This window comes from Pochonia chlamydosporia, chromosome 3 (genome assembly GCF_001653235.2).
Source record: "Pochonia chlamydosporia 170 chromosome 3, whole genome shotgun sequence".
NCBI lineage: Eukaryota > Fungi > Ascomycota > Sordariomycetes > Hypocreales > Clavicipitaceae > Pochonia > Pochonia chlamydosporia.
Genome location: NC_035792.1, coordinates 4,406,293 through 4,429,443, shown reverse-complemented (window position 1 = coordinate 4,429,443; position 23,151 = coordinate 4,406,293). Strand labels below are relative to the sequence as shown.

Genomic DNA, 23,151 nt, shown 5'->3' with positions numbered 1-23,151 from the left:
TCCATTCAAAACATGGCTTCTCGCCGGGTATATGCACCATGACACCGCCCCCGTCATAACTCACCCATAATTACAAAGTGTTCATATAACATGCCAATACCCAATATTTCCCCTCCCAAACCGCATAATATCGTAACCTGAACCCCGAGATGAGAGAAGGCCGAGCGACTCGGCCTTCCCTAATACCATCTGTCGGCAAAATATTATCTAATCATGTATAGGTGCGTGGAGTACCTCCGAAACTCCATTGACAACCAGTGTCTAACTGAGTATCAAGAATATACACCGGGGAAGACTTTTGTCACATTCCGGCTATGCTTTGAAAAAAAAAAAAAAAAAGAACAAAAAAGGAAAGAGGTCGTTGCCATGAAACACATGATTATACCAGTGTCGTAAAGTAATTCGACATGTAGGAGACGTAAAAAGACCTGGATGTGTCCCTCATAAAACTGAGATAAAGAAAATACTGATGGGCGTCTCATTTTAAAAGACCGCCCGGATCCATGAGCTCCGGTGACGGCTTTCCGTGTGAAGGATGATAATGCTCTTCGTGGGATTGCGGAATAGGTTGGAGCTCTGTGCCGCCTTTGGGTTTTGCCCTGGCAGCTCGGGTGTTGAGGGGTCCAAGGAGGCCCCCCAAATCTTGTAACAAAGCCGTCGAGCCTCGACGTAGACCGTTGTTGGAAGCTGGCACTGAGGGCGGAGGAGCGGTACTCGGTGAGCTGGGATCTAGCGTTGAGGACGTATAGCTGCCTCTTCTGTAACTGCCGCTGCTGCCCGCCACCGAGTCGTCCAGCAAGCCGCCAACATCCAAAAATGACATGCCCTTTTTGCTTGAGTCCACCTTGGTTAGTGGGTCGTGTGGAAGTAAGGAGTCGTCGCTCTGCTCCGTATGGCTTCGGCGCTTGGCACCTTGCCAAGTGTTGTCAGCATCGAGATGTTGCGTCACTTTTCGCGCCGGCGTGAAATGCTCAATGTCGGGACTATCAAGCTGTCCTCTAAGTTCTGGATCGACGCCTAAGCCAACATCTCTAACAAGATCTTCATCGCTTCCCCATTGTCGATGTAATGTTGGTCGCCGGGGTCCACTTGAGCGATCAAACGAGTCGGCGCCAGAATTGCGCCGGAACTTCTGCTTCTTGACTCCGCGATCGCGAACAAAGGAGCCAAGAACCAAGGCGTTGGCGGCCGCAGTCGCGAATAATAACTCGACAGAGGCCAGCAGTGACCTGTATTGTTGTCGGCCATGTTCCTGAATAATTCGGGGTATTCGGTAAATGGTGACAGCAACAACAGACAAACTCAGAGAAAACAGCAAGACGAGCTGGACTTTTCTTGCCGGAGCCATGTTGCTTCGTAAAATAATGGGAATCGGAAATATGACGAGTAGAAGGTCGGTGAAGATATTGCACGTGGCCATGACAATCAGCTGTGCATATCCTTGTCGGCATTGGCCACCAGGGTCAGGCAACACTTGCCAATATTGTGCGAATGGTTGGCACTCGGTTAAGTCACTAATAATGACGGCGATGAATGTTACCAACAATGTCCATCGGATTGCGATGAGTGCGGTGTGGTGAGCCTTCTCCCAGGTGAGGTCAGTTAAGCGCTTGAGAAACTCAAGAATTGCGCATTTCAGAATCCACAGCCTATGTCAATACAGTTAGCAGCTAGCTCGAATGTAAAAGCATGCACAAAGCAACCACCAGGCCGCAATGCGTCCAGTGTGTTGCTTGTGTCTCAGAAACACGTACGTTGCAGCATAGAAGAATCTGCTTAGCAGAACCAATCCACTAGCAACGCTCTTCTGATGTAATTGTACAGCAGTGAGCTCTACACCGCTGAAATCGGCATTATTTGTGCCATAAATCAAAATGAAATGGACGCAAACCATCCGCAAAATGAGCGGGATCACCGCCAACGCCGCGATCTTGTCCTCAATGAATAGCCGTTCCGTTCTGATAAACCGACCAGCAACTCGCAGTAGAATCATTAATGTGCAAAATGATGTTGCCCACCAACACACAAGCAGTGTCGGTTTATCATGGCGGAAGGCCCGAAGATCGGGTGCCTCTGAATAGATGGCCATGGCGATAAAATTCGCTCCGCGCCCGCCGAGCTCCCGGGTGGGCTCGACGAGCGAGGATATGCCGAAGTGAAAAAGTGAAGAGGCAGTTCAAAACGGCTTCGTAACCCTCGACCTGCGGGTATAAATAAAGTGAGGGGAACGTATGGTTTCAGTGGATTCGGTCCAGGAAAGCCGAGATCTCCAGGGTCAAGAGGACATGAGGCCAAAAGTTGTGGTTGTCGGAAGAGGATATTCTGCACCAGATGGGTTGTCGCATACGATGGCGAGGAATAATATCTGAAGTCGCATCGACAAAAGGATGTTTCGGTGGCACAGCTAGATTTGACGGCAACGTAGTTAGCCCAGAGGCACCCCAGATCGAGCCCGAAGCACTTTGTATTTCAGAACAAGGAGAAATAATTGAAAAGTAAAGGTTGGGAGGATGTGGGCAGTCTGAAAGCGATTATGGGGAGGCGACTTGCTGGGCTTACTTTCAAAACCGGCGGGCTAATACGGACGGTACGCTAACCGCGCATTCAACGTGGATAAGCGATGACAATGTGGCCAGGCCAAGTAACTGGGTACCTGCTATCGATGTGAGCGGCCAACGGGGAACCTGGAGAAAACGGCCTTCCCTGGGTTGGCCGAGTCGGCACGCCATGGTTTGTCAGACAGGGGCCTGGTCTGTCTGGCCTCTCAACCTCTCAAGCCTTTGGTGGGACACCTGGTAGGTGCAGGGCCAAGCATAAAGCAAAGAGAACGCCACTTTTGTTTGGTTGCAAAGCCAGGTTCGACAGACACGCTATTGTGGAGGTGCTGATTGTATGGGATGGCTTTTGGGGCATGGCTCTGGTGGATGCTTGGTGGACTTTTGTGGATGCCAACAAGGCCACGATTTGGTCATGATTGGCGAAGTGCGTAATCCGCCGGAGCGGATGTCCAGTTGGATGCCCAGTTGGCTTGGGATGGCCAAGAAAAAGGATTCACCACTGGTCTGAGAAAAGCCAAGACAAGCACTGGCCAAGTCTTGGCGTGGCCAGGCGAGACGTGACGTTGTGATCATCACCCTCTTGGGGTGGCTCTGCCGACAGGCGAACGATTGTGCCAGGACCAGACCCTGATGAAAATTGTCCCCGACTCCACGGAGGGCTTCTGAACAGACAGCGCACTCCCCAAGAACGAGTCTGGAAGTTGTCAACTGTTCGCGAGCTGGTTTGTGTTGGTCTCGTCGCCCAAGATCGCACACAGGGCATCAGAGACGGCTTTCATGCGTCTGGTCTGCAGGAAGTCAGCCGCAAACACTCCAACCCAGTGTCTAAAAGCAGCAAATATTAGGGTCATGAGTTTTATTCAGCCGCGCACAATTGCGGACAAGCGAGCAGTTCAAAGGGATTGTCTGTCCATGGCTGGGCCATTCTCTCGTTTCTTCTCCTCTTACCTGCACAATCAAATTAACCCACCACCTTCACCCAATTTCCGTGGTTTTGGAAACAGTCCTAGGGCTTCAATACTGGCCTGAATGGTCCTACCTGGGCAGCCTTCCAAATCAACTCAGATGGCAGTTGAGGCGCCAATCAGTCCGTACGCCACCTGGTATTCATTGACTCAAGCGTTGTTCATCCTGCTCCATCGTTATCGAACGTCTGTGCTCCAGAGGCGCGAGACATGAGCCCCATTGATTCAGATGTCACATCAGCTACTCCGTAAACGCGCTAGGATTGGCTTGCAGCCAGTGGCGATTCACATAGTTATGTACTCTGCGTCTTTGGCTGAATGAAGTTCTTGAGCTCGCGTGGATACTCCCCAGGATGCTGTGACCCCCAGCCTGCACATTGGAGGCGGGGAGAAATGGGGTGGTTGACTGGAACCAGAATGAATAGAGAGCATAACCAAACTGTATTCGGCAATTATGCGGCGAATGATGAAAAGTTTTGGTCGACTTTCACCCTCCGCACAATTGCTGTCAGGCAAACCAAACTCGTTGTCCCGTTGCGATGAAAGGCCACCACTAATGGCAACATTTAGACTTTGACTGCCTCATCCTGAAGTGCTCGAAGATTGCGTAGCATCTGCTACCCTTGCCGATCCCACATCAGAGGTGTTCGACCCCTGGACAGCGTCTCATACACCATCACCACAGGCTTTCGGATGTGTGCCGACAATTGCCCAGCCAGTCTCCCACGGCTCTCGGGATGCCGGAGAGTTGAGACTGCTACCAAAACTTGCCTGCCACTGTACAGTTTGTAAAAGCGAAATGCTGTATTAGGTTGGTGCAACTGTTTCGGGCAAGGAGAGCCTTGAAGCTCGTCCTCGATCTGCCGCCGAATCTGCCACAATGGTACACATGCTGAGCCTTGCAGGATTCGCGGCTGCGTTGGCGGCAGCTGAACCTGGTTCATATAACAACAAATGTGAAGCAAAGACTGATGAGCTCTTTGGCTCCGCAAGGGCACCAGGGATGGTAAGTTATCAGTTCAGTGTAGCCATTGTTGAAGTTGCAGGCTTTTCCTTCCTGTGCTGCACGATCCCGCTAAGTGGAAGTACTGTACTCTAACTTATCACCCATGACTGAGCGAGCTGCCAGCCAGGCGATGTTGCCCAACATTGCCATGCGTCTTATTCGCCCCAACATCCAAATTTCACGATCTGCTCGGTTTAAATTTGAGGTGCACTGATGACTCTCAGATCAAGCAAGAGGTTGGGCATTTTGGCGGTCTCGATCTGGTGCATGAAGCCGCTGCAGTGGTGGGGATGGCACATTTCGTCGCGAACTTCAGGCAACAGAATTACACATTGTCCAACACTCATCACGAGATGATAGGAAGGGGTGGTGCTTGGATTCCAAACTTGGCATTGACATGCAGCTTGGCCGCGTCCTGGCTCCATTGGATCCTTATCTGAAGAGAGGTTGCCCCATCAAGACTCCTGTCCGTACCGAGCACGGTGATCGGGGTTGAGGAGTGGACCTTAAGTCCTTTGACAGTAAATGCGAGGTTGCATTGAGGTGGCGACTGAACCCGGGCCGAGCCAGCCAGCCAGCCAGTCAGCCAGCAGATCACACAATTGAGAAGGTAAAAGCTGTGTTTACATAAAGTACTTACAAGTATAGCGATGGTGCGGGTTTGCCACGGAGTTGGAGATGGACCAAGCTGAAGCTCACAAACCACGCCTTTGGAAGTTTCAAGCCGAGGATGGAGTTAGAGATGGAGTACAAGTACGAGTGTATTGAATGGAACAGACTCGACCAGACTTGATCGAGAGCCAACGTGGACCTTGACCATTGAGATTGGCAGGCAGCGGGGAGACTGGGTACCAAGTTCCAGACCAGGCCTTTTCTTAGTGCATCGTACCTTCCCTTCCTCCGCAGCTGTGCGTTCAATGTCCCCAATGCAATATGGCCAATATTATGCACGACTTGACTTTCTCCTGTCCGTAGGTTAATTTTTGATGCGTCTTGAACGTTGCAAAGTCGTTTGCGAGTAGCGGTGTCTATCCCTACGGCATACATTGATCACTTTCCAATACCGAAATCGAATGCAAGCCACTCCCTACCTGCACAGCACCAAGGGCAGTTACAAGAAAAGGCCAGCCACAAACGTGAGCGGTGCCATTGACGGTACTCAAGGACAAGGCTCCGGTTCCTCAGCTTCTGCCAGCCACCAAGACATTGCACCATCACAGACACAGCATGCTTGCAAGACTTATCCAGAGACAAAATTCTATTTCTAGCAATCGACAATCCAGGTCTCCCTTTGCCATATCACTAGCGTCCTAAGCTTGCGTCTTTCTTTTCTTTTTCTTGCACCCAGTCAGCACGTGCGAGACACGGATACCGTGGCGCCACGATCGCTCCATCAGGCAAGTGAGACAATGGCATGGGTCCGGTCTTCTCCCAAAACGTCTTTCAGCACTTGAGGGTTGACGCGGGAGGTGACTTTGGAGTGTGTGAGATATGGAGCCTCAGTTCCTCTGGGTGTCAGATGCATGTGCAAATGGGAGAGTTCTGCTCTTAAGGTTGGTGTTTTCAGGGAAGACAGCATTCACACTGCAAGCAAACCCGGTGCGCCAAAAAGGCACATGGGCCAGACAAGGCTAAGCATGAGTCTAGCCACGCTCTAGACAAGTCCGGGGGCATCCTTGGGGTGCCTTGCCTTGACGATTTTTGTGGCATATTGACAAACCCCAACAGGTTTTATGCGACGGCCACTGTTGGGTGCAACCATACAACTACCCCAGCAACTACGGGTTACCTTGGAAGTTGAATTGCTTTAACATTCAGGCTTTCGGCTGGCTGTCAAGTTGTTCGCCCTGGTAACTACGACTCCGGCGTTGCTCTCCTTCACGACTCGTTGCACATGTTTGATTGATTTGGTTACTCGTCCTGCACTTTGTGGAACCATAACTCAGTTCGTGGTTTGCCGACTCCATCGTAACCTGGGGTAAGCCAGTACTGGCTAATTTGATGTCAGCAGCCACACCTCCAATTCAGTTCACCGAATGGGTCCTTGCGAGATAACCAACCAAGTACGGAGTACTGGGTCACTCGATGGTTCGCAGTGAGTTGCAAATCGGTACTCTTCAGTACAGTACTGTACATACTTCCTGTATGTAAGCATCTGTGAGTGGGGGCTCAATTTCTTCTTTTGCTGCCTGCCATCTTGACAACCCGCTGCTTCGAATATCTGATGCGTATCACTGGGGAACTTTTGGACTCGTGCAACTCCAACAGGTGCGGCTACCAAATTGGAACTCGCCAAGTCAATCATGAACCAACCCATATCTTTCACCTGGAGCCGAGTTGCCACTTGTGACCAACATGTTCAACTTGGACATCAAAGACCACAGTACTCTGTACTTGAGTAATTAAATGACCCTTGGCCACCATCAATCACAAGGCGGAGATAACACGCGGTTTGGGAGCCACAACCAAACCAGCCAACACCAACTACAGTTTCGGGCGAAGCCGTGACAGGGATAAGGCGATAGGAAAACTCTCTCCAGTTATCGAACGTCGATCCCTGAAGAACCCTGCCTGCCACCGCCAGTTGATTCCATGTTGACTTGTGCTTTGACAGGTTCACTTGACTCGTAAACTCAACCCTCAACCCGGCTGTCGTAACCACCACAATCCGTCACCGAACGGCTATTGAAACTTGGGGTCTTGTATTGTACCTGTGCACCATACAGGTGCAGTCTTTACACACAGAGACGGGTCGGCATCCCCATGGCTTCGGTTGGGGGAAAGCTTATGGCCTCTCCTGGCTCCCTGGAAAGTCATTTCTCAGATGTGATCTGTGCTTCAACGTTTCTTTTCCAAAAACAAAACAAACCTAACAACCAACAGTAATTAGAATTAATGAGTTAAAACTGACTTCGTTTAAATCTGTTAATGAAGCATATCCCGGGAGGGTCGATAGTACAGTAAATGAGTGACGACTTCACATGAATCGCTTAGAAAAAGCCACGTCAGGTGCCGAAGCCAAAGCCAATGTTTGGCGCACCAACAATGCCTGAGAATGTTCGACCGCCCTGCTTTATCAAGGCCCATCCAGAAGGAGCCGGACAAAGTGTTTCACATTGACCAGCCACCTCTGATACTATCTTGATCTTGTTGTGGCGTAGGAGGCATACTCTACTATTGGAACGAAGGTGTCACTAGTTTCGCGGCTGCTTGGACGTGGCGCTAGACTACAACAAATGCCGAGAGAGAGATCCCTATTCAAAGGAAGAAAGTCGCGCATAATGGCAAGCCTTCTACGGTAATGCCCAATAGTTGTAATCATTCCATGCCCAGCGACTGCACCGTAGCTTTTATCTGTATCTTCCCGGCGGCAGACCAATCGACGCTCGTCAACTTTGCACCCTCGACTTCCTCAAACCCAGATAATCCCCAAATCTCATCGACAACAACACTCCTAACCCGCGGCCAGGGATGATACATCAAAGCCCCCAGTCTCTTCCTAGCTTCACTCACACCAACACGCACATCATCTCCCTTCCCAGTAGATAGGCCCGCCACAGCACCGTAGACTTTCACGCATGCCATAATCTTGCGAACATTGCCCGTCTTGTAACCCGCCTTTTGTGTGTACAGGCACAAATTGCGGAGATTGACCCCCTGACTCTGCTGGAATAAACCGACGTGGAACAAAAACGCGATAATCTCAAGTGTAGGTACAGCTATGCGATCATCACCGTGGCGAGAACGCAAGTTTGATGTGAGAGCATGGCATACCATGTCCAGATGCTGTTGGGACTTTTCGCAGAAATCTGTCAGAGCTGCTCGACTTGCTATGACTAGGTCATCGTTTCCTGTGTCGGCGGACGTGACGAAGCCGGACATGAGTTCTGCCATCCATGCGGATCTGTCTGCATCGGAAGTTTCGAGGAGTGGTGATAACGAGCTTGATAAGATGAGGTTGAGCAGAGTTTCAAAGTAATCTTTGGATGAGAATGTGAGGGATTGAAAAGATTTTGCGTCACTGCAACATTTATTAGCTTTGAGTTCTTCAGCTTTTGGGTTCTGGGGGAAGACGCACCAGTCCTTCATCATCAATGCTACAACGGCTTGGGCTTCCGGTCGAACGCGATCAAGTTTCTCGGCTGCAAGGCGTAAAATACAAGGGAAGAGCTCCTTGACAGATTTCTTCATCACCTCTGACGTTGCAGCTGAGCCGGTGTCGTCCTCCCATACTTTTCTAACAGCTCGTAGGGCTTGCACTCTGACGTGCGAGCCAACATCCCCCCGAGCATTTGTAGTATAGTCGTTCAGTCCCTCGACTAGCAAACTCAGGAATATACCTGCTTCTGCTTGTAGGAGGCGACTGCGGATCAAGCTCTGCAGTATAGTTACCCTCGTGTCGATATCGTCGTCTTTTGCCCACCGGTCCAAGAATGCCTGGCAAGCCAGATCTGTATGAGGATCACGAACAGCCTGCTTCGCAAGAGGCTGTGCCATGGCCAAAGCATGGAAATAGCCTTGTCCGGTGGTTACTGTTCGTGTAGTAGGTTTACTTTCGACCATAGAAGCCCATTCTTGAAGTGTCTTCTCTCTGTCCTGGCTCTTGGAGAAGAGTACAAGTACGAGAGCCGCTTCAGATGCAGGTTCCACGGTCTCGGGTTCACTCCTGGCCAGCCATGTTGGGATAATCATCTTCAGCGTCGAAATAAGTTTTTCGACATTCTCATATGATGATCCATTTGGAAGTAACTTCAATGCAGAGCATATATACTCTTGAGAACGCGAGGAGGAGAGAAGATCATGTCCTGGTTCCAAATGTATGCCAGACTTCTTTCCAAGGACTGCTGCCTGGATTACTGGCAGTGAAGACACAACCAGACAGCCGGCTGCCTCAGCAATCAACTCTGGCTTTCGATAGTCAGTGGTTCGAGCATCTTCGAGGATGTCAGATACCGAACTGAGAACTGTATCAATTAGCGATGAATCAATATGGGATTCATCTTTACCTTCCCGTAGAGTCGCTGAAACCTTGTTTAGCACAGAAGCATTACACAAGAGCAAGCCATGTCGCTCTTCAACCTGCCGCTTTGCAAGAGCTTGAATTCGCGCAATGACCAACTTTATCGTGAGAAGGAACCGAGACATTGGCGAGGTACTATCCAGTTGAGCCACCTCTGCTGTTAGGATGCCAAAAGCAGCACCAGTGACTCTCCTGGATAGAGAATCCATGTCTCCAATGCCTCTCCATCCGAGAATGGCATCAAGAAGCGCTTCGCCATACTGAGCAGACAGTTTCGTCGCCTTTGCAGCCACCTCCTCCACAGCTCTAGACCTCCTCGCAACAGCATGATAGTCAACAGTCTGTACAACCTCTATTCCTCGCTCCACCGTGTCCGGATGCCGTCCGATAAGTTCTTGCAGGGCTGCAGACGCGCCACGTCTAATATTTCCCGCAGAATCCAGCGACGCCGTAACAACTAGTTCTGTACCCAAAACTTGCAAGATTGAACTTGAAGAAGGGTGTGCTTTTGCCGCGAAAACAGATTGTGTGGGCACATTCAGCAGCTCCTGTGTAGTGTACCGACGAGCCAGTGCCCAAATACCAAAACAAGCGGCATCGCGAACATTCGCACCTACGCTACCTCCAGACGTGCTTCGTTGTTCAAAAGACAGTCCCAACAGCAAAGCGTGTATGATATCGGAGAGCTGGTCAGCTGGAGGAGATCGACGGTAAAGCAGGTGGGAGAGCGTGAGCATCAAGCCGTGCCATTCCAGATGATTTACCGCCGACAAATTTCTTACAGGTTTGTCTCCCTGGCTGCTAGTAGGTTTTGTCCAAAGAATATTTCTGTTGAGGGAATCGAGCACAGCTTCGATTACTTGGAAAGCCATGCCAGGATCCAACTTGAGCGTAATGATGCTCAATGCCTTGCTGGCCGAGAGTCGGACTGGTGTGTCGTTATCAGATACACTGTCGAGCAGGTAGCCGATTGCGCTTTCCGCCATCTCTGTATTAGCCATACTCTGCCGATTCTGCCGCAGTAGCGACACAATTACAGACCGAATAACTTTGAGGATCATCTTCCTCACTACTGCGAGCCGGATGATCGATTTCGACACCTCATTGTTGCCCAGGGCTATATCATAGACGCACTGGAATATCAAAGGCAGATGTTTATCCATGTCTGAAGTCTCTGCTGAGGACCGCAATACCCCAGCTAAGAATGACAATACTCCAAGGTAGAAATATGTCGACTCGATATCGCCATTCTTTCCAGGCTGGAGTGAGACCAATGCCCATTGAACCAGGGCATCCAATACACCCAGTTGCTGCATGTCTCGTCGCATTGCTACCCGCACCAACAGAGCCTTGGCGGCATCGTTTTCCTTTCCCGGAGAAGAGAGATATTTAATAGCAAGTGGAATTACTCTGATAGTGATGCCGGGCAAATTATCTGGCCATTCGAGGCCAGAAATATGGGGGATGCCAGATTCTTCTATATCCAGAGTCGAAATGGTTGACAAGTCGAACGGTGCCAGTAAAAGATGCGAAAGCCAGAGAAGCACAACATACCGCTGCTCCCATTCCCACCCATGATTCTGGGAATCAGCTGTAGATGCGTGCTCTGCTTCTTCTATTGCCGAAAGAAGGACCTCGAGATATCTGGTCTCCACGTTTAAGAAGCGGACAATGACCTTTTCTCCGCGGACTTTGCAGAAGCCATACAAGATCCGGCAGATGGCGTAGTCAACGGGCACCAAAAGACTAGATTGTCTAGGAGGGATTTTCATTCTGCGCCGCATCTGGGCATACTCCAGGTAGGACTCTGCCAACAGTGGTATCCATTTCGGTAGGTATGGATCTAAGAGTTGTGGAAGCTCTTGAAACGTGTCCAGGATCTTCGTTTCATCAGTATCGCAAACTAATAGTGCGGGCAGGTCGACTTACCGCGGTGGTAGACTTGAATGTCTCTCTGGCCCTTACAAAGGACCGCACTTGAGTGCCCCCATGACCATTAGGTTTGCGGAGTAGAGTGGTAAACGCGCGGTCGAGGTCAGCGATCAAGTCACCAGAGATCTTCTGCAGTTTGATGTCGAAATCGGTGTCTGGGGCATCCATGATGAATACACCGTCAGAAAACTCGAATCTGAAGTTTAAATCGAGGGTTTAAATGGTGAGAGTCGCGCAGCGGGCATAAAAGGCCTCTCGCCAGGGGGTGGTTTGTTTTCTGACGCCCAAGGCAGCATTTATGCCCCTGGAGAAGCGGTTGAGTGGGCTGCAAATTCTCCAGGCAGCCGTATTAAAATCGCCTGGTCAACAAGCAGAAGTGTAAATAACACGGTAGATACACACCAAATATGATTATAAAGCGCACAAGGCACTCAAGACAACTCCCCAGGCCTGTTGTTGTGTGATATCAGCATGACTGGTCATGTCCCTCTTGAGGTTGAGTTCAACAAATGGAGTGGACTTGAAATCTGCCCCGCCCAAAACCACTTGTGAGAGTGCTAACCCTAACCCTGTGAACCAAATCCAAGAGATGGCAGCCAGAAACCACAAGTGGCAATACTAGATCCCACTTAGGTGAAAGTATACCCCTCAAGACATAATATATCAGCTGTGGAAGAAATGGCTCTCACCAACCAATCCCAAACACACAGCAACGACTACTCACAATGTCGGACAACGACAACCACCAAGCTACAACTTCAGAGAGCTAAACTTATACGCACCATCAAAAACACAAACTGCCCGCACGTTTCTACCAACAAGTAACCAAATCTCTCTTGATACGAATTCTCCTTGTCACGAGACACACGGTATATGCTGCTAGCCTATTGGGATACATGCCAGTGAATGAGTCGGCCAACCCTACACCTCAACCAAGTATACTTGGCACAAGACCAGACGAAGCGACCATCCACAACTCGTGGACCCTGGAAACGCAAATTTGCCTGAAGTACACTATGGGAGTACTAATATTTTGCTTTCTGGAAAGAATTTCTCCGAGGTTCGCTAATTCCACTTGCCCTGGAACCAAGTCAAGCAACATGCAGGTTAATCGCTCCACGACACTGAAAAACAGCAATCACTAACAACGATGTCCGTTTCAATACCCAATCACGTAAACCTGTCTCTTCTGGTCACATGGATGTAACCTGCCAGTGAGTAAGGCTTACTGTCATGTGATTACTGCAGCTGATAGAAAGTGCAACTCAAACGATGGTGAAGAGGCATTTTGTGTATCTGCAAGTGCAGTGCCAAGGTTATGTTGTCATCATGGGACTGTTTGACTATGTTAATGGGTTTTATGACTTATCAATATATATGCTTTGGGTGTGTCCCGTAGAAAGGAGACACATGTATCCTATAAACATGCTGTGGACAACGGCTGCCTCTCCATCCTCGTCAAACATTTGAAGATGTGAAAGATGGCCGAAAAACAATAATAATTACCAATTCGTGTAAGAAAATACTCATAAGACTGTATTCCAAAATGACTTCATAACCGCTCATCATGCAATGCTGTACCCAAGAAAAATATAAACAGTATACCAACCTTCCGAGTCCCATACGTACGTTATTGGCTATTATGCAATAAGGATTATTTACGCAACGGCCACAGCAGCAACTATAGCGTCCAATGCGCTGCTATGAGATGGTCCAGTGGCTGCAATGTACGGCCCCGTCCATGCTACTCCAAGGAGGTTCTCGTTGTTTCTATCTTTAGCCCAAATAGAGTCGGCATTTCGCTTGATAAAGTCTTTGAACTCCTGCTTGGGGGCCACGTCGTTTAGATATCGTAGATTGCGAATAAATATTCCCTTGAATTGTTGGCCGTCTCTGCCGCAGTGTCCAGTTCTCAGTTCGCACTTGTCAGTTTCTACCAGCGTTCCGTTCACCGAGAGGGTCTTAATAGCTGCCTCTGCAATAGGCATAGCTTTCTCGATGTATTTGAGGTCGCCGGTGAGTCGAAACAGCTCAGCAAGTCCGCCAAGAATGACGCCTTGGTTGTACGACCAGGTCTGAAGGCCGTTGTTCTTGCACCCTGGGTTGGTGAGGCCGTCATTGATAAGCTTTTTACTGTTAATCAGGCCAGTCTTCTCGAACCAGTTCCATTGATCGATGGCAATCTTTTTGTAGGTGCTGTTCTGGGGAACTCGTCGTGCAAGAGAGGCCGCCACAGATAGATACAGCTCGTTGGCGATGCTGGCGACGTACGTCTTCTTTTTGCTCCACCAGATTCCGCCTCCACAGTTTGTATCTCTTCCGGTTTGCATGTCTTTGAATATGTCTATCGCGGCCTGCAGATACTCTTTGTCACCTGCTACATCGTACGACTTCAACCAAGCCAAGGCCCACCATCCCTCATCGTCATAAAATTCATTGAGAAAGTCGTCAAAGCCACGCTTTCCCAAAAAGTCTCGTTTCGCGAGACAGCCGTCGCTATTGTCTAAACAGTAGACAGATGATACCATGCCCCCCGTGTCAAAATTTTTGACTGTTTGTACGTTGGTCTTTTGCGCTTGGACAAATGTGTTCCGCATGTAACCGCCAATGTTCAGCTTATTGGCCTCATCAAGGCGTACCGCTGCAAAATCTGCCAGGGTCGTGAGTGCGTTTGCGCTGTTCCACCAAGCATTGTCCCAGATGCCTGTTCGAACGTTGTACCAGTTGGCATTCAAAGCTTTTATGCCTAATACTGCGTTATTTGTGTATGTTTGCGCAGATGCGGCCTCAACAGCAATGCCACTCATCGCTGTACAGATGGCGGCAGCGACGAGTAAAGGTGTCCGTTGGTAGTGGTTGCGAGTCATTGTTTCCAAAACAAGTCTCAGAAATTATGAAGTTTGTCAAAAAAGTCAAGATAAAGGGAGCTGGGAAGAGGAGTAACGGCAAGTATGCTGTGAAGCAGGAGATGCTTGAAGTCACACTTTCATGCCTATTGCCATGTATGAATGAGTGAATCAGGAGCAGTATTTCGCAGTTCAATATACAATTAAGCTATGCTTAGTTTGCAAGAGACGAACCAAAGAGCGAACGAAAAGCGTGGCAGCTTGTCCACAAGATAAAGCCGGGCGGGAATGGTCCATTATATCATAAAAGGGATCCGTAACCCCACGTCAGAACAATGATTTCAGGTGAAAAGAGGTTGGCGCTTGACTCGACCGAATACAGCTCACTCTCATTCACGGTCATGATTGATTGGAAACAATGATGGACCACCCACAGGCAGTCTACTTTGAAGCATGGCACCTCGTGCCCTCCCGTACCTGAGAAACACCGAGGTTTGGGCCATGCTCCTGTCCCGGTGACCCTCCTTGGTTGTTTCTTTGGGTCGCGCCGGAGTGTTGCATTGTCTAGGGCAAGCCAGAAGGTCCTTTACTAGATGCACCGCCTTATCAAGTCATGCTGGCACCCCTGGTCGCAGAATATATTCACTGGTGCCGGGAAATGGAGCCAACTCTTGACAGCCAAGCACACCCGATCTGCCGGCAGGCTCCCGGTCATGGCAGTAGACGGGGCGCCGTGATTGGTGCGGTCAAGAGGATTGGCGCCCAGTTTGGATAACACCCATGTCGCAACGCCGGCCGCAACATGACCATATCAGGAACTGGACAGGATGCTGTGCCAGTAGAAATTGACAAACCGGTGTGTAGGTGGTTCGTATTTGTGTGCTGCAACAAAAAACAACCTTCTTAAGCCCTCAATGATGCCAATATCCGTGCTCTGAATGTGATCGATTTTTTGAAGCTGCAAGTTGAAACCACCAATCCCCGTTTGCGCCCAAAGGTCAATGTAAGCCAGAATTTCCCATGGTCAGACACTGACTGTGGCGAGCTTGGTGGGAGTCGTGGTTTTGAAAGAGCAGGCATGTTGTTTCAGCGCGAGATTACCACTTCATGCCCCTTCAAGTCCAAGTGGGCACCAGATGTTGACAGGCCACCATTGTCCGTCAGGTTGTGCCAACTTTAAACACCTTGCAGTGCAGCCCCTTGTTCAACTCACTGAATGCTTTAGCCAAGGCTTCGAATGTCACGCATCTTCACAAAGAGGGTGGATGCCGTACGATAAAGTGTAGGGTGGGCGGCTATGTCAATTTTTATCGCTGGATTTCTTTGTCCTGTTCGTCCGTCCTCTCCAGCCAAAATTGGCCGAAAGGATGCGAAAGGTCTCAGGGCGGCGACACGCCTGAATTGTGAGATGTCACCGCCCCCATGAGTTTGAACCATTTGGTCTTGGCTCTAAAGTTTGCGGATCGAGTTCCACATGCGGTTGATGCAGCCCCTTTGGTCCGGTGCATGATAATAATAAATTTCTTTGCGGCATGTAGTTTCGTTTCTTCACAGAAGACCTTTCTTCTTCTCTCCTCTCTCCCTTTTTTTTCTTTCGTGCTGTTGTTGAACCGCATCTGGTCTGACAAGGTCACACCGAGGTGTGGTCATTCCTTGGCTTGCGGAGCGGTGAGAAGGTGACAGATATGATGATGCCATCTGTATCACCTCGACCACGTGGAAGTGAGGAAAAGGCAGGAACTTCGTGGCAGTTGCAGTGTTCCCCTGACGATGGTACCCTCACAGGAAAGGGTTGGGGGAGTCATAAAAAATCCATGAACCATACGACCGCGTGATGTCATTGACGCCGAACAAAGATTGTTGGTCGTAGCGTTGCTGTTACCCACAGAGCATCAGGTGCCAAACGAGCTGGTGAATATCGCGGGGTTTTCTCTGGTTCACAATTCATGTTGCGAATTGCGCGATGGCCGACCACGTGTGCCTGATGCAGCAGGACGATATTATTCCCGGTGCAGAGCGTGATGCGGTGCGTGATGTGAGCTTCCTTGGCTGCATCGGACATGGTTCCATCCAAAAGCCCCAACAACATTGGCTCCTTCCCGTAACTCAATCGCTCCTTCTTGAGTAACGATCTCGTGAGCCCAACCCAAAAAATGACATGGAATTATGACGAAATTCGTTCCAGAAGGGTGGTAACAACTGACTGCTCCTGCCAAGAGCTCAAGTTCCATCTCCCAGTCCCCTTTCTCCTCAACTTTAGGCTCTCGCTTTCACGTCGCCCAGGAGCTCACTCCCCTCCATCCTTCACTTCTCCTGTTTCTCGTCGCCGCTCTCCTAATGTGATAGTTCAAATGTCTAAGATGCAAAACCAAACTTTTGCTTCAAGGCTGCTTCAGCCAAGCCTACATACCGTTCTCGTTCTCAGCCAAAAATGGTCACATCGTGCAGACCTCGGTGGATTTTCGCGCATCACAGTTCGCACCCTTACGAAGCGAGTTTCATGCCGCGGCCTGTGCATCAAACTCCCAAGGTGCACAGCCAAACGTCAGATGAACGCCAATTCCCAAACGACTTTAAAAAGTCAAAAGCATGTTCATGGGCCATCTAAAAATGAGCGCAAACTTACCGGCACATATTGGACGGCGACTTACCTCCTTTCCCCTTTATTTCTGCGGTGGCTATGTCCGACCCAAACTCACGGGAGCCAAAGACGAAAGCCTCAATCTTCAGCTTCGCCTGTCCCAGCTGGAATACGCAAGGCAAGCAAACAAACAAGGGCAACGCCAGTGCAGACCTTTGTCGAGCCGCTCATCAACGCCCGATTTGAACAATCAGGACCTATTTTTGTGTTTGATCTATCCTTGTCCCCTGAACGCCATGTCTCGGTTGTGGCGATGATCCGGCTCAACCCAATCAGACCCGCCTCATGCCTTTCCAGGGGACCCTGCTGTAACCACCACGGTGGGTTTTGATACGAACAGGACAAAATGCAATGCAGATGAAGATTCATCTAAAATTGCCACCTTTATGGGCTGGCGGGTACGATTAACCAATCTCTAGCATTTGCAAATAGTACTGCAGATATCACCTGAGCATGCGTAGTAAATGCCGAGATGTACTTGATCAACAAAATGCACAACAAACCACATAGTATAAACCACGTCCTGAGAATGCCACAACATACAGTAGGGGGTTAAAAGTATTTAAACAAGGGGAAGGTATCACATGGCGCGTTATGTGTGCTAAGGCATATTGAGCTGTATTACTGTATACTCAGATGTGCGCAAATGCTTTTTTCCACAGACTGTAGAATGTACGGTGAATTATGCCATTAAGCGCAGAGTGTAGTACAGCCACAGAATTTCAATGTACAACACCGTGTTTATCCCCCAGTTTGGGATATGTCACCAGCGTCAAGTCTGCAGCTCCAAGCATCGGTCGTACAGACATCGTATTATAGAAACAAAATGAAGAGCATGCATGCAATAAGGTATGACATACCCTACCACAGCGTCTGCATCTGATCAAACAAAGCAAATGTATTGTGGAAAGTACTTCCCCAGGGTATATCGAGCCTCCACCGCTCCAATGAAATTAACATCGTCAACAACGCCAAGCCGGATATCATATCTACTCCACCTCTACTCTGTCCATTCACAATGCTGCTTCGTAACCACATTACTCTGTACCTCTACTGCTCCGAGAATACCTGAACGGTGAAAATCCACCATGTGTGTTTTGTGTCTCATGACTGCTAGTTGACTCGGCGATGCTGGGAGGTCGACCTGACGGCCGTCTCATTGAAAATTTGGACAACATTGACGAAGATTTGTTCTTCTCGTTATTTAAAGTGAGCGCACGATCGGCCCCTTCAGTCGTGAGTTCCTGAATAGTGCTTGGTTCAAGGAAGACTTTGGGGAAGATGCCCCATTTGCCCTTTGCGTTTGTTCCTGACCAGCACCAATGCTCTGGGTATGGATCTGTGATAATGCCGATTAGTACCGAGTTCGCTCTGTTGCTGGTTAGAGAGAAGGGGACAAAAACTCACAGCTGATATTGATGATGGGCTCATTCTTGTCAAACTTCAGCCAAAGGCTCTTGTCCTTCTCCTTGTCCTTTTGCGCGAACTTCCACCTAGCTTTTGCTCGAATCAGGCTCGAACCCACCATTCTTATCTCTTCAGACGGCGGAGGTTCAAGTTTGACGACATCTGCTGGAGTAGACGCATGCAGACCGTCGTGCCAACCAAAGATCCATTCTCCATTGTACTTATCTGGCCAAGTAATTCCAGTGACTCTGGCGCCGTGGCAAATCTCGAGAGCCGGGCTTCTATCAAAGAGAAGGCGTTGTCCGTATAATCTTCGAGAGTGATCCTTGGCTATGGCTGTGGCCTTTCCGGCTATTTCCGACAGATTCAGCTGTGCTGGGTGCGCCTCAGGTGGATTCTTGAAGTGAACGTCGTAGTCGTTGCGTAAGTGTGCTGGCATGTCAGAGCCTTCTACCACAGCAATTCCAGGAACCTCGGGGAGTGGTCGTGGATGATGGGATAGATGGTTGAACAATGCCTTGGTGGTGGTAAAGACGGTCGCATCGCATTCATCGAGGGTACGGCCAGCTCGGACGCAGAAGACACAAGCATAGAGCACGTCATCTACTCTTTTAGCTGGCAGATGGCTCTTCTGCAAAAATCGAAGACGATAATTGATTCCGCTCTTGTAAAAGTTGCCCTTGTCTGTCCAAATGACTGTAAGCCCATGGCTTTTGTTGAATGGGGGTGGAAGCACTACTCACCTTCCTTGTTCACGTCAATCTCGATTTGAGAGAAATCGAGCTCAAACAGACAGCCTGTGCATCTGGCGACGGTTGTTGCGGCGGCAAACCCCTGGGACTATGTGAGTAATTCGCAAATGTCGCGCCACGTTCAGACATGTACTTACAGGTTTCTTCGTCTTCTTCACTCCAATGTCACCATGCAAGACTTCCTTGGCACCGTCACAGAAGCCCTTGTAGAGATAAAATGTGCTGCCGGGTCCAATGGTGCAGTCCCTTTGAGAGAGGCTGGCCTGAAGTCTGGCGTCGCTACCCTCCGATTCTACTGGGATGAGTCCCGTATCCATTTCAGCCTGTGGAATCCTGGGTGCTACTTCGAGGCCGGGTTGGCTCTTCGGCGTGGAGGAGCGAGGGCTCCAAGCGGCATCGCTAGTCGAGCTGTTATTGCGGCTAGGAGGTGCTGGTAGAGGGGCATTTGGAGGCTGGCCCTGAGGTTGCTGTCTGATCTGGTATTGGCGGTCCATGTCCTCCACCCCGCTTGTTGGTAAAGGACCCGATGGCTTTCGATGTGCTAGGGGAATTGGAGGAACTGGTGGCCGTACTTGTAACTGTGGGACATATCCGGGATTACTTGATCGTCGTGGCGGTGGTTCTTCCTCGAGAATGGTCGGTGATAAGGTGTGAGCCCGTGGTCTCGTACCATGACCAACAGCGTTTGCTGGGTTTGAGAATGTGCTAGACCCAGAATGCCGATAATCGTCGTGAAGATGGGAATCAGATTCTGACCCTCCTGTGACACTGCCGCCGGATGACATTTGAGAGATTGACTGTTGGCGATGGCGATTGTCTGGGCTCATTGGCGAGATAGCAGGGTCAATGGGCGACTCTGGCCTGTAGACTGTTGGCCTACGACCGACTGGACTGTCATTGTCTGTCCTTCCATCATCGCTATAAGGCGCTTTTTGGGGATCCCAGGGGTCGAGAGAAGGTGGCCGAGGTGGTTCCAGCATTGGCTGCTCTGGAGGAATCTCCTCTGTCTGGACAGCCAACCCAGAATCTTGACGGTGGCCATGGGAACTTGACAATTGACGATCTGACATGAGCGTCCTGAATTGGGCGGTGGCGTCCTCCACAGTAGGGAACTCTGCTACGGATCTCGCGTCGCCCTGCGAGCCAGAAACTGATCCAGATCCCCGGTTAAAACCCAGGCCAAATGGATGCTGTGGTGTTGGCTGAACGGGAGAAAATGCGGGAGGATGTGGTGATGAGGGCGGCGACAATTGGGATAGATAAGGATTTGGAGCATCCAGTTTCATGGTAATGAGTATGTTGTACACTTTCGGCGCGACTTCTCGGTCCAAGTCTTGCAATTCTTTGAACTTGGCTGCTTCGAATGTATCGGATTCGATATAGTCCTCGAAGTCCCATAACAGGTTCGTAAGCTGGGAGCGGACTTTTGTGAGTTCCTCTGCCATTCGGTATTTGTATTAGCTCTGAAGCACTCTTCATGTAAATGAAAACAAAGAGTAGAAGTGAGAACGTGGCCACGGCACTTGATTCGGTTCAACCAAGAGAAGTGTATACTTACCGTTTTCTTTGAGTGCTGATACAAAATTGGAGCTGTAATCATTATACAGCTTCTTGCAGCTGGCTTCAATGCGACTCATTCCCCGTTCACCAACTTTCACAAGACGCTGCGCTTCCTTCAGCATATCTGGTGAGTCGGCCGCATTCTCCACTGCCAACTTTCCCTTCTCGACAACCTCTCGAAAGGGTCTGAGGACCAGTTCCTCAACTTCATCCATCTTTGCGTGGCAAGAGTTTGAACGAAGAATTTGGTTGACCGAATTGTCAAATTTACAAGTTGGGAACGAAGCCGCAAAATAGCTCTTGAAGGGCTATCCACCACCTCGAGGTTACCGTGCGCAAAGGCCAAGTCCGGCAATTGATGGCTACTATTGTTCTGGCGGGATGCTCGTCTGGCAGCAAAGGCGGAGGGCGGGGTTGTCGCGGGAGGCGCCCAATAACCCAGATAGTGGTGTTCTTGGTGTCCTGTGTAAGAAAGAGATGGCTGAGAATATTTCGATAAATTGTTCTTCGGATTAGGAAGTATTGGTGCCGCCACCTAAATATGGCACGAGTGAGAGAATAGAGAGAATAGAGGATAGGGTGTCTGACAATGAGAAAGACAAAGGCGATGCGGCGGGATGATATGGGTGTTCTGACAATAGAAAAGAGACATACGCCAACCTGCACCCTGTGGTAAACCTGGCTTCCTCGGGGCGTCAAGGAACCAACACAAACCACACCCCTGGCGCCATCAGCAATTGGGGCTCCATCATGGGGGCAGGGCTGCCGTGTCGCCTCAAACGTTTGGTAGGCTGCGGGAGAAAGCTGCAGATCGGTGACTAGAACGAGCGAGGCTGCTAGGCTTCTGCCAGACGGAAGCAGAGGCGAGGTTGAGGCAAAGAGTCTGTCAAGTCAGGTCTAGCGGCGTGGTCTGACTACTTTCAATGTTGCCAGGGTTCTTGTCGGATCACAGGGGTCCTTGTCTTGGAGGGGAACAAAGTTGACTGCAGCCACGAAATACACATCCGGCCGACGGCTCGATGTTGTCTTTTGATGAGAGGTGACCGGAAAGGTCTCAGAACGACAACTCGAACAAGGGCTCTCGAGAGAAAGGGTCGGATGGGGCAGAGGCGGGTGGCATCGTCGACAATTGGACATTAATCCTAGGCGGGCTTGTCCCAGAGGAACCCAGAGGAACCCAGACAAGCCAGAAGAACCCGCTCTCCACATCCCCTGGTCGCCCACGTTCATTCGTCCTGGCAGCTCCATTGGTGGTTGTGATCGACGACATCGCGAAAAGTCTCCTATCGAAGGGATTAGTTTGATATTTGGCATCATCCAGAAGCAATAGCTTTCGGTCCCCTGAACTGATTTGACCCACTGCCCTCGTGCTCCGGCTGTAGAATTTTGATTATCCATGCAGTCGTATAACCTCCATGGCGGCTCAATGGCAGCACTTGGTAACCTATTCGGGAACCGAAGGAGCCAGAAGAGTTGTTCTAGCCTTCAATAGCTGCAAGATGCAGAGGTGAGGGTATGCGCGGCATCCATGACTCGCCCCATGTGCGCCAGAAAGCACGAGGCTTTTAGAGCAGCTATCCGATTCAGGTTGGTCTGAATATGTACTGTATGTGTTTCGCTGCCGGATCGACCGAAATGCAAAATTATGTGCATGTACGGAGTAATTGAGTACAGTACTGTACAAATACGGACTGCACTTTCTTTTTCTCAACTTGATGAGGAATGGGGCTGGCAAAGACGATGAACCTCTGCTGGCATCGGATAAAGTGAGAACAGACACATGAGTCTGTGCATTTGTGGAGGACAACCTATTCCAGAATCCACTTCAACCACGTTGGCCAGTTGTGATGAGGACAGTCCGAGGTGTAGATGGATAAAGTACGGGGTACAGCCGTTGGCACAGGCAACACAAGGTCTCAATTCGTCAATAGTTATTTTATGGCTCAAGCGTACATGACCGCATTGGGGCATTTATCTGATTTTTTTCTTCTTGTTTTTGGTCAACATTTACGCTCATATCGCAAGATCGCTTGGTATATTACGGAGTACATGGCAGGCATCCGGCAACAGCAAAGGATGCGCACCTGCCTGGCTTGAATCATTGATTACCTGCCCCTTTCACCCCTCCCCCTCCCCTCCACCCTCATGTTTCTCTTCTTACACCAAATTGATTGTCCTCCAGACACAGACCACCAGACGTTTGTGCAACTCATCACATCCCTAGTGTGCGAAGTATTCCGTACTCTAGTCCGGTTGTCCTGGGGCTCTTCCACCAGATATGATGACTTGCTGCCTGCGAAAGTATGCTACACAGCCACTCACGGAGAGCTAGCGCATGTCGCCTGAACAGAATGACGCAGTCACGTTGTCTCTCCGGCTGTGAGACACCCATTAGACTCGAGTGCAGCTAATCGTTACCAGGATCAATGGATCGCTTAATCTGATGTCTGATTGACTTGTTCTC

General features: G+C 49.9%; 5 protein-coding genes across 5 annotated transcripts; all 5 read right to left on the bottom strand.

The window, feature by feature from the left end:
• Positions 1–478: 478 nt before the first annotated feature.
• VFPPC_05164 (hypothetical protein) lies at positions 479–2,089 on the bottom strand (the record flags this gene model as incomplete). Its single annotated transcript, XM_018284401.1, has 2 exons — positions 479–1,649; positions 1,755–2,089. The coding sequence occupies 2 exons, from the start codon at positions 2,087–2,089 to the stop codon at positions 479–481; spliced, it is 1,506 nt and encodes a 501-aa protein (XP_018145875.1).
• Positions 2,090–7,847: 5,758 nt separating this feature from the next.
• VFPPC_05162 (beta-tubulin cofactor d) lies at positions 7,848–11,649 on the bottom strand (the record flags this gene model as incomplete). The annotated part of the gene is made up of 3 exons (XM_018284400.1): positions 7,848–8,550; positions 8,608–11,429; positions 11,479–11,649. The coding sequence occupies 3 exons, from the start codon at positions 11,647–11,649 to the stop codon at positions 7,848–7,850; spliced, it is 3,696 nt and encodes a 1,231-aa protein (XP_018145874.1).
• A 1,490-nt stretch (positions 11,650–13,139) lies between these two features.
• Positions 13,140–14,348, bottom strand: VFPPC_05161 (glycosyl hydrolase; the record flags this gene model as incomplete). Its single annotated transcript, XM_018284399.1, has 1 exon — positions 13,140–14,348. One exon carries the CDS (start codon positions 14,346–14,348, stop codon positions 13,140–13,142), a length of 1,209 nt encoding a protein of 402 aa, XP_018145873.1.
• A 1,527-nt stretch (positions 14,349–15,875) lies between these two features.
• On the bottom strand, positions 15,876–16,025 carry VFPPC_17645 (hypothetical protein; the record flags this gene model as incomplete). Its single annotated transcript, XM_022429337.1, has 1 exon — positions 15,876–16,025. The coding sequence occupies one exon, from the start codon at positions 16,023–16,025 to the stop codon at positions 15,876–15,878; it is 150 nt and encodes a 49-aa protein (XP_022285625.1).
• A 1,980-nt stretch (positions 16,026–18,005) lies between these two features.
• VFPPC_05160 (ring finger domain-containing protein) lies at positions 18,006–20,902 on the bottom strand (the record flags this gene model as incomplete). The annotated part of the gene is made up of 5 exons (XM_018284398.1): positions 18,006–18,307; positions 18,376–19,059; positions 19,119–19,209; positions 19,265–20,565; positions 20,686–20,902. 5 exons carry the CDS (start codon positions 20,900–20,902, stop codon positions 18,006–18,008), a joined length of 2,595 nt encoding a protein of 864 aa, XP_018145872.1.
• Positions 20,903–23,151: the final 2,249 nt, after the last annotated feature.